Source organism: Harpegnathos saltator, unplaced genomic scaffold (assembly GCF_003227715.2).
Source record: "Harpegnathos saltator strain DR-91 unplaced genomic scaffold, Hsal_v8.6 scaffold16, whole genome shotgun sequence".
Lineage (NCBI taxonomy): Eukaryota > Metazoa > Arthropoda > Insecta > Hymenoptera > Formicidae > Harpegnathos > Harpegnathos saltator.
The window spans coordinates 2,373,543-2,388,637 of record NW_020229939.1 but is presented as its reverse complement, the minus strand read 5'-3'; the positions used below and the strand labels follow the sequence as shown (position 1 = coordinate 2,388,637).

General features: G+C 44.3%; 1 protein-coding gene and 1 non-coding gene across 2 annotated transcripts in view; both read left to right on the top strand.

The window, feature by feature from the left end:
- The window catches only part of ec (ubiquitin specific peptidase echinus), a 90,902-nt gene that overhangs the window by 20,046 nt on the left and 55,761 nt on the right, over positions 1-15,095 (top strand). The window contains exon 2 of the mRNA XM_011155463.3: positions 6,387-6,636. Coding sequence (XP_011153765.2) covers positions 6,412-6,636 — 225 coding nt within the window. The 5' untranslated portion in view covers positions 6,387-6,411. The remainder of the gene's footprint in view (positions 1-6,386; positions 6,637-15,095) is intronic.
- TRNAE-CUC (transfer RNA glutamic acid (anticodon CUC)) lies at positions 3,911-3,982 on the top strand. Its single transcript has one exon. It is a non-coding gene; the product is annotated as a tRNA-Glu (tRNA).

Here is a 15,095-nt window from a genome sequence, read left to right as displayed (position 1 = left end):
ACGAGACGCCGCGCGCGCTCCATTGCTTAAGCTTCCAGCCACTTTTCTCACTCGCGCGGTGGTCTTCGCGCTCTTCAAGTTTTTTCGCGATCATCTCGGCACGGCTTAGAGAAAGAGAAAGAGAGAGAGAGAGAGAGAGAGAGAGGGGGAAAAGGGAAGGAGGGATATTTTTCTCTTTGGCTGTCCGGTTTTGCCGTTTCCTCTCGCCGTCATAAGGCTCCCACGAAATGAATTTTCCCGATCGTCTTTCCCCTTAAATCAGGACCTCATTGTCGTTCTCACACCGTTTCAATCACGAACAGCAGGAGCATATCATTTCGCGCTGTACACTTGCCGTGTTCGCACATATGTACGTAAATACAGAGCCACAGTAATCGGCGCTTCGCAGGGAGAAGCTACGCAGATAAACCGGGAACGTCGAGTCCATCACACTCGCTCGCGTAGCTTCACACGACCGCCAAGTACAATGTGATTCATAATTAATTTGTAGGCGTTTACCGACGAAACGCGCGCGATTCATTCGCGCGTTTCAAACGAGCTCCGGCGCGGGGCGCAGCTCGCTTGAAAATAAAACCTAACGAGCAATTGCGCGGCCGTATTTTCGTATGTGCGACGTCAAATGGATATACCGGTGTGCACGTGGAGAATAGGTGTATCTCAATGGAATTTTGTCGGACCTCATAATTGTCCGTGTTTAAACGTCTACGTTAAACCACCGCCGGCAGGAAGCGCGCTCGCGCGATCCTGCCGCCCGAATTACAGAATCCGGCGAAATCCCTCGCTCCCGGCGTTCGACCGTTAGAATATTCAACGCGTTCGGTCCCTCTGCAAAAATCATCTCCTCGCTCATCGTATCTCGCGCTTGCTGTATTTTCCGCGCAAACCGCGAACCGCAATCGAGAAGCGGATTATTTCCCCGGACAAAGAACATCCCGCTTTTTTCTCTCTCTCGCGGCGGGCGTCGCCAAGGCTTTCTTTCGCGCCGGTGAATTCCGCCAACTCTCTTTCTTCCGCGCTGCTCATGTATTTGCCACCCGCGTCGCATCGGCTACGCTCGCTATCGCGAAGACAAGTTTCACGGCGCTCCGCTCGCGCAAAACGTCGCAGACGCAACCGAGCGCGATGATACCGCCGACGCGAACTTTGTTCCGCCGTTAATTAATTATGCGAATACGCGGCGTCACCGCTTCCGTCCAACAGCAGGCGTCAATCTTTCGCGCATCGCCATTTTATTTCCCTGCGCCAAGGGGTTCCCCCCCAACTCCAGCCGCTCGTCCAGACTTGGGAAGTAATTCGTTACTCGTAACAAAATTACAATTACAGTTATTTTTTTTCTTCTTTTCTAACTGTAACGTAATTTGATTCCTTTTTCTCCATCTGTAATTGTAGCTTAACTTGGTTACGAAATGATTAGTTTGAGAAATTATTGGTTATGCTGGGGAATTATTGATTAGGAATTGAATAAAGTGAATATTGATGTTATTGTTATACATATTATATATGTTATTAATATTATAATAAAATGTTTTGATATTTTAATAAATTTTGATTAAAATATTAGATTATTATTATATTTTATTATAATATGAATTATATCAATATAATTGCAAAAATATATAAAATATATTTGTATTTATTATAAAATACATTTGAATATATTAAAATATATATTAAAATATTATATTTTATTATATTATATATTGTCTTACATATAACGTCTACATTTACAGTAAATTTATCAGCATTTCGAGGAAACATGAGATTTAATTCTTTTATTTTACAAGAAAGAGAGATTGTCATTTATTGAATATCAAATCATATAGCACATAATTAAATATATATAGTAACAAATTAGTAAAACTTGAGAGAAATGTAAGATTCTTATATTTCAAATAGTAGTGCACAATCATTGCAAAAAAGTACCTGAAAAGTTATTTTTTGAATAAATATAAGTGTAACGATATAAGTGTAACGTTGTTTTTCAGAATCGGTGACTTGTAATTGTAACTACTTATTTTCTTTTAGTAAAGAAACTGTAACCAGATGCTTTTGCGAAATAACTTTTCCAATCCTGCGTTCGGTACCAATCCCCGCCTGTCATTTTCGTGTTCATTCGCGCCGCGATTTTTTTTTTATCACATACGTCGAACTTTTACAATCTAACGCTACGTCCGTCAAACAGCTCGCGCGTCAAAGACTTCGGATTAGGATTGGCAGCGCGGCCTAATTTGCATGTTTTTCTTTCGACAGGGTAGGCGTCGCGGCGCCTCCGACAGTTGCTCGTCGACATCCCGCGTCGCGAACGAAACGCCAACGAAAATAACCGCGCTCTCGCGCGCGATAGCAGCGTGCCTAAACTTTACGTCGTAATTCACGAGGTTCGCGCACTCCCTTCGTCTTCCATCCTCGCAACCAACAACTTGGCTCTCTTCCTCTTTTTCTCTTCCCTCTTCCCCCTCTCTCTGTCTCTCTTTCTCTCTTTCTCCCTGCCGCTTGCTGTTTTCTGTCTTATTCGTAGCAGTAACGGTTGCCTCCGCTTTTCCAAGGCAATTGCGTACCGTTACCGTATAGTTGTGAAGTTTGCGAGGGAGAAAGAAATTGTGAAAATTAAGAGAAGTGGCACGCGCGGTCGGGGGTGTGCATGAAAAGTATCAATGCGGCGTGTCGTTGCGCGTCTATAAATACCCTCTTGTCCCATTGTTATTCGAGACAACGGACGTTTGTTACGTTACGTACGCATAACACGCGCACGTGCGGTCGTGACGACTATCGTCGCGCGTCCAGGAGCGCTTAAGTTTCCCCACATTTCGGAACTTGGGAGCGACGTATGTGACGTTCGTGTACTTTATGCAGCCAACGTTGCCTTGCAGATATTATGAGACCACTTTCAAATTTACGCAACATAACGTAATGTAAATAGACAAGAATTTTCACTGTTACTTTTATGTCTCGCGATTCTTCATCTTTTAATTATTCTTGCGGTGGAGGGGGGATAAATAATTTGTTTGCGGTGTAATCAGTCAGTCTCTACATAATCTCGTCAGACAGATAATTTACCTTGGAGAAATTCTAATTTTAAATTTATACAATGTAAAGTAGTATAAAGAGGCGAGATTTTTTACTATTATTTTTATATTATACCTCGGGATTTTTTAATTCATTACGTTGCATCTTTTTTTAGCTGAGAAAGAGAAAAAAGAGAGAGAGAGAGAGAGAGAGAGAAAGATAATTATTTATTAGAAATTTTTTATCTTGTTTCGTAGTATATGTGTTTTTCTTGATTTATTACAATGTAGATTTATACAGGGTGTCCGGGATCTTTTGGAAACGAAAAATTGTGAAGATTAATCAAATTAAACTGAGAAGAAAAGTCAAGTATCATTTTGCAAAAATTACAATAGTTATTAATGATTGATGAAAATGACCACATCTAGAAGTTCTTTTAATTGATAACTTTAAAATTTACATACTTATTCGCAATAGCGAAGGACTTTTTCTTGTTCAGACTCAATCTATAATTATATGATGACTATTGTGCCTAACGACAAATTCAAGATTCAGAGTTTTACAATTAATTATGCAGATTTTCAAGTTACCAATTAAAAGAGCTTCTAGATGTGGTTATTTTCAATCATTAATAACTTAATAACTATTGCCATTTTTGCAAAATGGTACATGACTCTTCTTTTCAGTTTGATCTGAATAATCTTCACAATTTGCAAAAGATCCCCGAGACACTTCGTATACTATTTTAAAAAAAAGAAAGAAAATTTAATATTATTCTCATGTAGATGTTTAAATATAAATTTTGTACATGTTTAAGAGTGTAATTCATTTATTATATTGTCAAGATATAAAGGTATATACATAATATGCCACTGAAGTGAAGGGAATCACTCGACTTTCAAGATCCGGTATGGTCTAGTGGCTAGGATACCTGGCTCTCACCCAGGAGGCTCGGGTTCGATTCCCGGTACCGGAATATATTTTTTTCGAAGTTTGTATATAAAATATAGACTAAATTTTATATTTCCTCAACGTGTGAAAAACATATAAATTCACAGTCGTGATTTAACGCAGGCTTGAAAAATAGTTAATGAAACTGTCAGTCATTGTTGTTCCGTTCCGTTTCGTAGGTAGGTCGATGGCCTCCTGATAAAACAGTTTGCATTTACAACATCATGTGTGAGATCATAAAATCTACCATAATCATATGAATTTTATCACATTTTACTGCAAGTTGTAGACATATCACAGACGGTTAATTAATTATGTCGTTCTTTGAATAATGTAGGCATTTTATACATGAAAACTCTCGTTTTCAGACATTGCGAATGCAGATCGTCGACGAGTAATTAACACGAAGCTATGAATAGCGCGATCAGCGCCGATGTTTTCATCGAGCGTGAAAAATTAGCGCATTCGACGCGTTCCGTTCGAGAACGCGACGTGTTATCTAAAATTAGATCCCTGCATGACAATAGTCCGTTTCCGTGCGTACAATTCGCTCGGCGACTTCGAAAGGCGTGAAATCGAGCGTTCTTGGTTAACGCGATACGTATCGTGCAAATGGAAATTCCTCTCGGCGCGTCTTACCAAGGACGAGAAACGCGCGAGGACAATACGTCGGGAGGCCAACTGGCCGGTTCATTCGCGGTTTGCACATGGCCGCGCAGAGATAAATGTCATTCACCATAAACCCATCATTTTACTTACTATAAAATGCGCGCGTAAAATTGCTCACGCGCGAATCATTTGCCCGATGTGTTCCGCTTTATCGCGGACTTTCGCTCGCGCGAAAAGCGACGTATTGGTGCGGTCGCGCGCTCTCGTTATCATTGTGCGCCGTTTCCTGCCTCTCTCAGTGCGCTTACTTGCCATTGTATCAAAACAAAACAGCGATATCGTAACACGGCGTGGCGTCTCTGGATTTCCTGCTCGACGTCGGCGTGCCACGGCCGGAATGATCTCGCTCGATCGATGATGCCTTTGATAGCATAATTGCGTCCTCCGAGCTTTTCAGCGCGCTCGGACGACCCGCAGCGTAATGCTATTCATTATTCGATCTATAGATCCACTTCCTTTCGACGACTGCCGCTTCCACGCTCGCCAGAGATTCGACGTGGGAGCGGTGTCATCTTTTGAATTGTGCTCTCCGTTGATCGCCTGTTAAATTATCCCAATTACAAGTGGATTACTATTAATTCCTCGTGCACAATGGCACACCGTCGAATCGACTGAAAGGGAAAAAGAGAGTCCCAATTGCCGTGCACTCGCTTCGTAATCTATCGGAACGAGCGACGCGACCTCCAGATCCTTCGTTTCCGATGCCGAAGACGAAGGCACGGCCAGCCGCGTCTGGTTTCCTTCGTCGGCTCCGTAATAAGTGCAGCGCCGAGTATGGCGAGACCTCGACACCCGGGAGAGGAATGTGACCAGAGTATTGTATCCGAAGCCTAAAAGCCGAGGCACGGGGCGGGGGCTGCTGGCGCCAGGCTTGCTCTCGAGCACGTACTCGCTCCGACCACTTTTCTCGGCTCCTCGAAATTAACGCCGTCCACTCGGTCGCGCTGGCATTTAGCGTGGCAGCTTCTTCTCGCCCTCTTCGTCTCACCCTTTACACTCTCCTTTATGATGATTTCACCCTTCTTCGCGACACTCGAGGCGATATTTTTCTTCTCACCGGCGAGACTCGCTCCTCTCTTGCGCGTGCGAGATGCGCTTCTCCTTGGGGTAAAAAAAAAAAAAAGAAGAAGAGGAAAAGCGGAACTGCAGAAAAATATTCATCGTCCTTCGCGGGAGAGAGAGAAAGAGATAGAGATAGAGAGAGAGAGAGAGAGAGAGAGAGAGAGAGAGAGAGAGAGAGAGAGAGAAAGGAATTCCAATCGAGCCTGATTAACATCCGCGCGAGCGCGCGCAATCGGCTTCTTCTTCTGCGTAGGTACTGCGGCTCATAAAATTTTACGTCGCGTTTCCGTACATACGTAAACTGATTTTTCCGTACTTCCCTTATAATTATCTTTCTGCACAGCTTCCTCGCTGACTCGAGTTTACGAGTTCCCGCGAGTGCTGCGAGACCGCCGAGTTCACCCCGCCGTGGCTTAAGACATAATAAATGCTTCCTTTCCAACGCACGATGCCGCGACTCGGCGAAACACGCAATTGCGCGTTGCGCAATGTCGAATGTCCTTCGCAATCGCATCTCGGGCGCGTTTTATCGCCGATAAAAGAGTATCTCGTAATTCGTTCGTAAAAGGTTTCAGGGGAAGCTTATTGTAGTTAGAGGAAGCAATGCGCGATGGGGGACTCTTCGCGAGGACTTATCTTTCGCGGTAAATCGAGACATCGTTTCAACCAACGAACGCATTCGTCGCCGATGTTTTCAGATGAGTCCACCTTGATCCGGCGAGCATGACTTCCACAATGGGACTGCAGCAGCAGGCTGCGTCCCAGGACACGGTGGACTTCGCCGGCTACCTGCAATCCACACAGTGCCATCATGGAAATCAAGCGGAAGGACAGGTGCAGAGTTGTCAAAAATCAACACATCGCGAGCACAATAGCAGCTTCACCAGCACGAAGGGTCTGCTCAACGGCCCCGGCCAGAACAATTGTTTCCTCAACAGTGCTGTACAGGTGAGTGGCTCCAGCGGAACAACTAACAAGACACGCCGTCGACACGCCGACGACCGCAATTAGAATTTCGCCAACATATTTCATCCGGTTGTGTGCTGGGGAAAAGCACCTGTATTAGGAAAGTAACGAGAAATGTGTGTTTTGTGGAGAAAGTGCGCACATTTCCACGTACACACACTCACACAGCCAATTGGGGAACACGGCCCTGCGGCGAGCGTCTAGGAAGTGAACGGACGCCTTTGGCGTATGCAACCCGCTGCTCAAGCGCGCCTTTTGCCCTTCTCGGGGCAGGTAGGCGCGAGTGCATCGGACGTTACAAAACGTGCGGCAAAGAGAGCGATACGGTCTAATAATACGCAAATAATTTATTCGACCGAGCCACGCGAAGGATTAAATTAAAGTGTCGCGTATATAAGGAGCATAAAGTATTCAGACTCGCGGTAGCCTTTCGTCCGGTTGCCTCTCGTCATAAAGTTTTCACAGTCAAACGATCACAGGTAATCGTAAATGATACCTCGGGTTTAAGCAGTAATTTATATTAAGATTAAGAAAAATGCGCCAACCCGGTGATCCTTGACATTCGAGAGGTATCATGGCGCTGTCGCTTGCTATTTCTTCCCGAAGACTTTACGAGTCTCGTTGTCGAGCTCGCGATTTATGAACACGGGCCACCGCCGAATCTGGAAAATTTACTGTCCTATAAGGAGCCTTTGAGAGACGCGCGTAAATATTCATGCCTGACGAAGTGACAGCCTCCAGAGTCTCTTCGTGTCCTTCTCTCGACCGGATCGTCAGGCAGCTCTTAACTCTCTCGCGAACGTCGATGCTACGCCTCTCTCGACGGCGTACTGTTAACTTCTCGCTATTTCATGGCGAATTTCGCAACGTGTGTGTATAGTCACGCTACTTCCACGATTAAGGACACCGGCCACCGGTTCCAAAGTCGAGAGGAAGAGGTCACGTTTGCTCACGTTAAGAGGCGCTAAAAAGCGGCCATGAGCGCCGTGTTAAATATGACTCGAAGGAGTTTCAGAAAGTTCTCACTTGAAAATTAAACTTTTACATATTATCATAAGCTCCAATAATATCAGGTAGCCAAGAAAGCTCGCGCCGCTCGTCTAGGTTTTGTCATCGTCAAACTGCGCATGCGCATGCATTATAAGTTAAAAAGTGTGGTTATGTAAGCGTTAAACGAAAGCTCGTTTAACAGAGAATTTATCCGTGTATAACACTCTTAACGGAAGTTAATTATTTAAAGTTTTGCATGTGTTAAAGCGTACGTTAAAACGGCATGAACTTTCCCGGTTACCTAATGTATTCAACGTCCCGTTACACTCATCTACGACATTAAAAATTTTAATTATTCTTGCGAGGGGAGGGGGGATAAATAATTCGTTTGGGGAGTAATTAGTCAATCTTTACGTAATCTCGTCAGACAGATATTTCACCTTGAAGAAATTCAAATTCTATCTAGCGTAGGGTAGCGCAAACGCGCTAACATTCCGCACGTTAACGATATACCTGGTCGCTCAACATGAGGCACGCGTACCAACACCGCGCCTTACGTGACACGTGATACAAACGTTTTAAGCGCAAACCGCGCACGCAGTACGCAGGGTGTGGTAACTGCTTTGTCTCGTGTTACGAATGGAAAATAAAAGCCGTGACGACGTCTCGCCCCTCCCCCTGACCGTGGTGCGAGCTTTACGATCGAGATAGTATCTGCATTAACGACGACCATCAATCTCGCGATCGCGTATGCGTGAAGACTTGTAACCTTCCGATAATCACATGACCCACGTCGGCGCTCGTATCAATTGCACGGTGGGCTCGTACGCGACGGAGCAATCGTGCTCCGTGGATTTTCATTTCATACGTGCCCACCCCCTCCTCCGATTTTTATTATCTAGATACCAGAAACTGAAAAAATACATATGGATTTTGCGAAATATCAAAAACTTTTTTTGCAATTAACACTTTTGTACGAAATTTTTAGGTCAAAACATGAAATCCTATTTCAAGTGTTTACTACTTCCACAAAAATAAATATTTCTAAATACCCATACGTACTTCTCCAATTTCTGGCGTCTAGGTAATAACAATCTTTCATTTTTGTTTTACGTCCAATTCTGTAGTCGTGAGACTGAACACCGTTGAGAGCGTCGGTCCAAAAGGGCTCCCAGTGTTTCGGCTTCAACGCCGCCATCTCGTTTCAAATATTTACAAAAAAGATACTTCTTTTCCCTCAAAGAGTTGCTCAATAAATATCTTATTTTCATTTTTGTATTTCTTTTGTTATGTCCTCAGAAAAAATTCTTCCTCGGAAATAACAGTGATTTTGACCCGTCCTAAGTAGCCTAACCCCTTAGTCGGCTCGCGAAGTTCCGAAACGGATTAGCGGATGTCGAGACCGAGTGGTTCGTCCGGCTGTATCGTTTCGACGATACGGACAACTCGGTTCCCTCGAGTTATCGCGGTGCCTGGTGCGTAATGGCCTGCCGAGTGTTTCCGATTTCGTCAAAGCTCTGCCTGCTAATCGTTGAACGCCCGCGTTATCGTGCATAGACCGCCGGCCGTATCGTGTGAGTGGAACGTTCTATACCTGCAGGGGTAAAAATGCACGCGTATCTACGTTCCCATCCTCCCTGTCACTGACGGGAATAGTAAGCGATAACAGTATGCGCACCGATAACGTCACCGCGCGTAACGAGCAACGAGTCAGAGTCGTCTACCGGTTTACCGGTCTTCCTCTCACGTCGATCGTGTTAGACAAAGGGGATAAGCGCTCGTGAATTTTCCATCGCGTTCGCCAATATGAGGCGAATCGAAGCGAGCGGATGATCGACAGGTGTGTTTCGTAAGGTTTATTCGACAACGTCGGCGACGGCGTCGGCTTCAATTCCGTGCTTTCCCGGCTTTCGCGCGGACGACCGGCGCGATATGAAGTCAACGTTATTTTGGACAAAGTCCAATTTTAGTTTCCGTACGGCTCTCTCTCTCTCTCTCTTTGTCTCTCTCTCTCTCTCTCTCTCTCTCTCTCTCTCTCTCTCTCTATGTATTCCCTTTACCAATAGTAATATCTTGGATCGTTTCCACGCGTCGGCGACGTCTGATGCTTCGCGGTGCACGTTCGTCAAACTGTTCGACTCTCCTCTGGCTGATTTCGCAACCACCGAGCGGGAAAACATTTCATCGTCGAGTGACCACGATCGGCTCTCGTTCGGCGGAACGAGCGTAGAACGTTGGCGATCGCCAGAAACAAATCATGGGTTACGAGTGTATTCCAGGAGCCTTCGGAGGAATAGGCTCAGGGTACTTCTCAGGGCTGTACCACGGATATGCAAGTTCAAGGCTGTGCCATGCCGGCAGGGAGATCGTACGTTCTTTGTTTCGAGACGATCGGCTTGTTCTCAAATCGACTTTGGAAACTTTTTAGTTATAAAGTTGGCAGGCTCCAGATGAATTTAGATACGTTCCGCACGTTAATCGGCTGATTCATGCGATCGACTTTACGATCGAGAGATTTGGTGTGACCAAGATAATAAATAATAAAAAATCCATTTTTCATCTAATATTACAAAATTAATAATTAAAACTAACTTTATAAGCAGAAGTAGTATATGATTGTGAATATTCAAGCGTGATTAGTTGATCAATTACGGAATGTATTACAGTTAGTGTTTAAGATCTACCTTATGACTATTAGGGGTGTGATTTAGTTTTCGGGATTTTGCAAGAGATGGCACTAACGAAATGCAAATTTCCAGTCGAAAACATTCCAATCTCAGCTATTGTTTCTTAGTGCTTTGATATTAATCCATAACCACTTAGATATTTACTAACAATAGACACAGTAAAAATCGTGTTAATATCATTTAAAAAATGGAGCTTCTTAAAGAGCATTTTCGACATACCTTGCTTTTTTTAATCAGAAAAATTGGCGACTGAAGGTCATAGAATTCTGATAGAAATTTGTGGTAATGTTGCTCCATCAATTAAGACACGTGAATATTCGTTTAGACGATTCAAAAGTGGTGATTTTTTTCCAACGTTAACGACAAACATCGCTCGGAACAAGCAAAAGAGCTTGAAAATGTAGTGTTTGTAAGCATTATTGGACAAAAAATCAGCACAATCCACTTCAGAATTTGCCAGAGCATTAAATGTTGATCGTACAACAGTTACTAGACATTTACATGATACGAGAAAGATTCACAAAGAAGGAAAATGGGTCCCACATCAATTATCGAAAAATGCCATTGCGAAACAGTTGAACATTTGCATTTCGTTAACCGCCAGACAAAAAATGAAGGGTTTTATTGTGTCGAATTGTTACTGGGGATGAAAAATGGATCTATTTCGATAATCCCAAACGAAAAAAATTATGGGTTGATCCAGACCAACCAGCAACATCCACTTTGAAGCGCGAATTTCACGGTTCAAAGGTATTGCTGTGTATTTGGTGAGGTCAAGAAGGGTGTTATGTACTACGTATGAACTGTTAAATCCGAATTATTTACAATAATTATACAAATTGAAGCAAGCATTGGGCCAAAAACGATCATTAATTGCGAGTAAACAACGCAAAGTGATTTTTCTTCACGAGAATGCTCGACTTCATGTTGCATTATCAGTGAAGCAAACGTTATTAGAGCTGGAATGGCAAGTCTTACCATGCCTCGCGTATTCTCCAGACATTGCTCCATTTGATTATCACTTGCTCCGGTCGATGCAACATGCTCTAGAGGATACATACTTTCATATCTTTGAACAAGTGCAAAAATTTGTTGAAAATTGGATCAACTTCAAAGAAGAATCTTTATCGTCGCGGATCTTCCATCTCTTGCCAGAAAGATAGGAAAAGGTCATAGAAAACAAAGGGAAATGATTTTGATCGAGGTATTCATTCATTATCTTGTTTAAGTAAATCGGTGTTTGAGAGAAAAACCTTCAAAACTAAATCACATTTCTACTAAAACCAAAATTCCCGAAACCGATTTCGGAACAGGTCTTATGATGTACACGCTGCCGCCGCTCGAGGATTTACGCGGCTTCCATTTCGCCGGCCGGCTAATTTGCTTTTCTGCGATGACGCGCGCAAGCACGAAAAAGATGGTTCATTAGGGAGTCTCGCGTATGCGAAAGCTCGACGAGTATTCAGAGAGAGAGAGTTCACTCCACTTTAGATTCCGATACGTTCTTCTACATTCTTGCGACGTAACGTCGCAGCCGCGAGCGAGCGAAATGATGATAGCTTGATCGCTCGGGGAAATTGCGCGAGGGGGATTCTTTTTTTCATTTTTACGGTTAATCCAGCGGCGACTGTTATTTCGCCGTCGTGAGCGCGCGGAAAGAAACAGGAGTGCGGCATGGGAGCAGTCCTCTATACTTGTTTATCCGGATTGCCGTATGTAACGGTGCCGCGATGTCCGAGCAACGCGCCACTTTGTCATTGCCTTGCCAGCCTTTGCATACTGATTGCTTTCGTTAGCGGTCCGTAAATTCGCCAAGAAGTCGCGAAATTCGCCGCGCCGCGGGGAGAGGCGCGTTTGATTCTCCACTTCTTTCCCTACTTCGAGTTAATCGACATCCTGTTTTGGCGAACGAAATGTTACGTGTCGAACACGGCGGCGAGTCCGCACAAATAACACGCGACGAAGCGCACCGCACGGGTTCACCGGCGGATAAGATCGGCCGTACGCGTGCGGTAATCATACGTGACCCGCTATTATTTTCGCAGCAACATCTGTCATGGGAGGTAGCGACTTTGTCGATTCGCGCGGGACTTCCGGAAGCAATTAAGCCGTCCGCGTGGGTCGGGGCTGCACTCGGCCGCTCACGAGCGTCGATTATCGCCGTCTGTTTTCCGCTGAAGATGAAATGTATTTAAGGTAAACGTCCCAATGGCCGGACACGTCCCGGTACCCGACTACTTTGAAAAAAAAAAATATTTACTATTTATCTCAACAATAATGAATGAAAGTAATAATTATTGTAAAAAAAGAAAAACTCCAATATTTACGACGATTAGTCGGAAAAAAATACACCCAATTTGATATTCTTATATTAAAATAAAAATTAATTGAATAAGTATGCACCTATGGTTTGGCAAAATAATGGTCAATCACGTTGATAAATTCATTAAGAGATAGCATTTATATTTATATTATTTCCCGTTAGTATGTACTAATTTTCTAATTACGGTCAGACGCCGGGACAAATTATCTCCGAACATTGAGCCATAACCTATTTCAACTGTCCGGTCACTGGTACATTAATGCGCTTCAAGACTTGTGTAAATATGTCATTAATGATAGATATATACATTGGTTAAAATCATTTTTCTCTGCTTAAGGGAATCTTAAGTGTTCGAATAAATACAAATATAAATAATATTACTTCCGAACATAATTATTGTTCTGAAATATATTCAGAATATTTTTTTATGAAATTTATTAATCGTGGTAAATTATGTTCACCATTTGCAGTAGTTTATAACATTACACTATTTGCTGAGAAAGTCTTTAAAGCTGAATTAAATGTGTAATCTGATGAATGCAAACAATTTTAGTGCTAATATTATTCGAATTACTACACAACATTATATCCCGATAGCTATCTATGTCTTTGTTTAAACCACAGCATCCTGTAACAGATACCGCTGGAATGAAGGAACTGCATGGAACGCAATTAATTAAAATCAATTAAAATTACATCATCGTACATTTTTATTCGCATATCTACGTTTAATTAAAATATGACAGAAAGCACTTTGGTTAAACTTGTGACTAAACGTAATAAACTTCATAAAACTATTTTATTTCATAATTTCATTGTACTTATATTAAAACGATTCTTAATATTATATATTGTATTTTTTATGACGACCTACGCTTAAGCGCCCGGTTACTGGGACATTTCCCTTACCTTACATTACATTGTGACTCACGGACACAGTTTCGCGCGAGGCGCCAGCTAAGATTACAACTTCCAATCGCAGTTGGTTCAAGCTCAACAGACGTCGCGCGCACACACACACACACACACACATACACACTGTAGTTGGATCATTTACATATTTGGTCTCGCTTCTCACGGGACCATCCTGCGCCGTCGTCCTCGCTCTTCAATGCTTCCTGCACCCACGCCGATCCAGCCGAGGTTCAAGGTTCCACTCGCGGTCGTTCTCCACGTGCTTCTCATTCTCACCATCGCCGGCTGCAGACGATCGTCTGCTGAAAGAAGGCGGCGTTGCGCTCGTCATGCGTATGTGCGTACGTTGTTTATCGATATCACTCCATCACCCAGCGCGTCGAGTTAATTCGAAAGTCGCGCGTGAGCGAGCGAGAGCGAGCATCGCCGCCGCGTTAATTAGCTCGTCCGACTGAATGAGTTTCCCCATTCTAATTGGTACGACGTCCGCGACTTTGTAAAAGGGTGGAAAGCGGTGTCTTCCGTAAACGCGCGCACCTGTGCGCGAAGACCGGGTAACGCTCCGCGCTACTCACACAGTCCTGTTCCCACACAACGTGTAAAACGCACAATGTACTTTTCTCTCCTCGGCCATTTGTCGCCCTGGCATCGGCCGCCTTCGACTCGCTGTTCTCACTTGGCACGCTTGGTTCCCCGGCTGTCCAACGGCCCGATTTCTCCGTTTTAAACCCGGACCACCGATATACGATGTTGCGAAGTGGTTTTTTGTTAAATAAAAGCTATTTTCAATTTTCGCTCCAAGAACGCTCCAAACTTCAACGACGTATGTTTGCACCGTTTGCCATCACGCTTGCCCGCTTCGGGCTTCGGGCTCCTTTGGATTCTCCCACGTAAAGAATCGCGCGGACAAAACGCCGCTGATTACGTGAGTCACACGTACGATTTCAAGAGGTTCGAGGACGACCATCTCGCTTGTCCGTCGTGTTCGACGCTCCGGCTTCGGTAAGAGGAAGCTTTCGTCGAAACCTACGCACCGCCATTGTCGACGGACTTCTCCAGCGGGTCCTCCGCTCGTCGTCCTCCGGCGGTGCTGCTAAGCGATCATATTCGACGACATGCTCCGAATAACGTAACGATTGGCCGCAGGACGCCACTCGGGCGCGCACATCTCTTTGCAGCAAAAACCGGCGCTGCTACCCGAGATGAAAAAAAGCGTATCTTCCAGCTGCCGGCACGTGATCGACGCGCACCTAACCTGATCTCCTCTCAGGAGACCTCGGCTCCGCGCGAGTGACGGAGGGTGTAGGATACCGACGCGTGCCGGGGCCGCCAGGCTACAGCTGTTTCGCGCGATGCAGATGCACCGTCTCTCTCGACATCGATTTTTTCCAAGGAGATTTCTCGGACGATCGACCGCGACTCCAAGCGATCTCCCGTCCACATCCACCGCAGACTTCTATATTATACAGGGTACTAAATTTCAAACGTAACAGGTAAAAAATCTCGAAAACCATGAAAGATAAAAA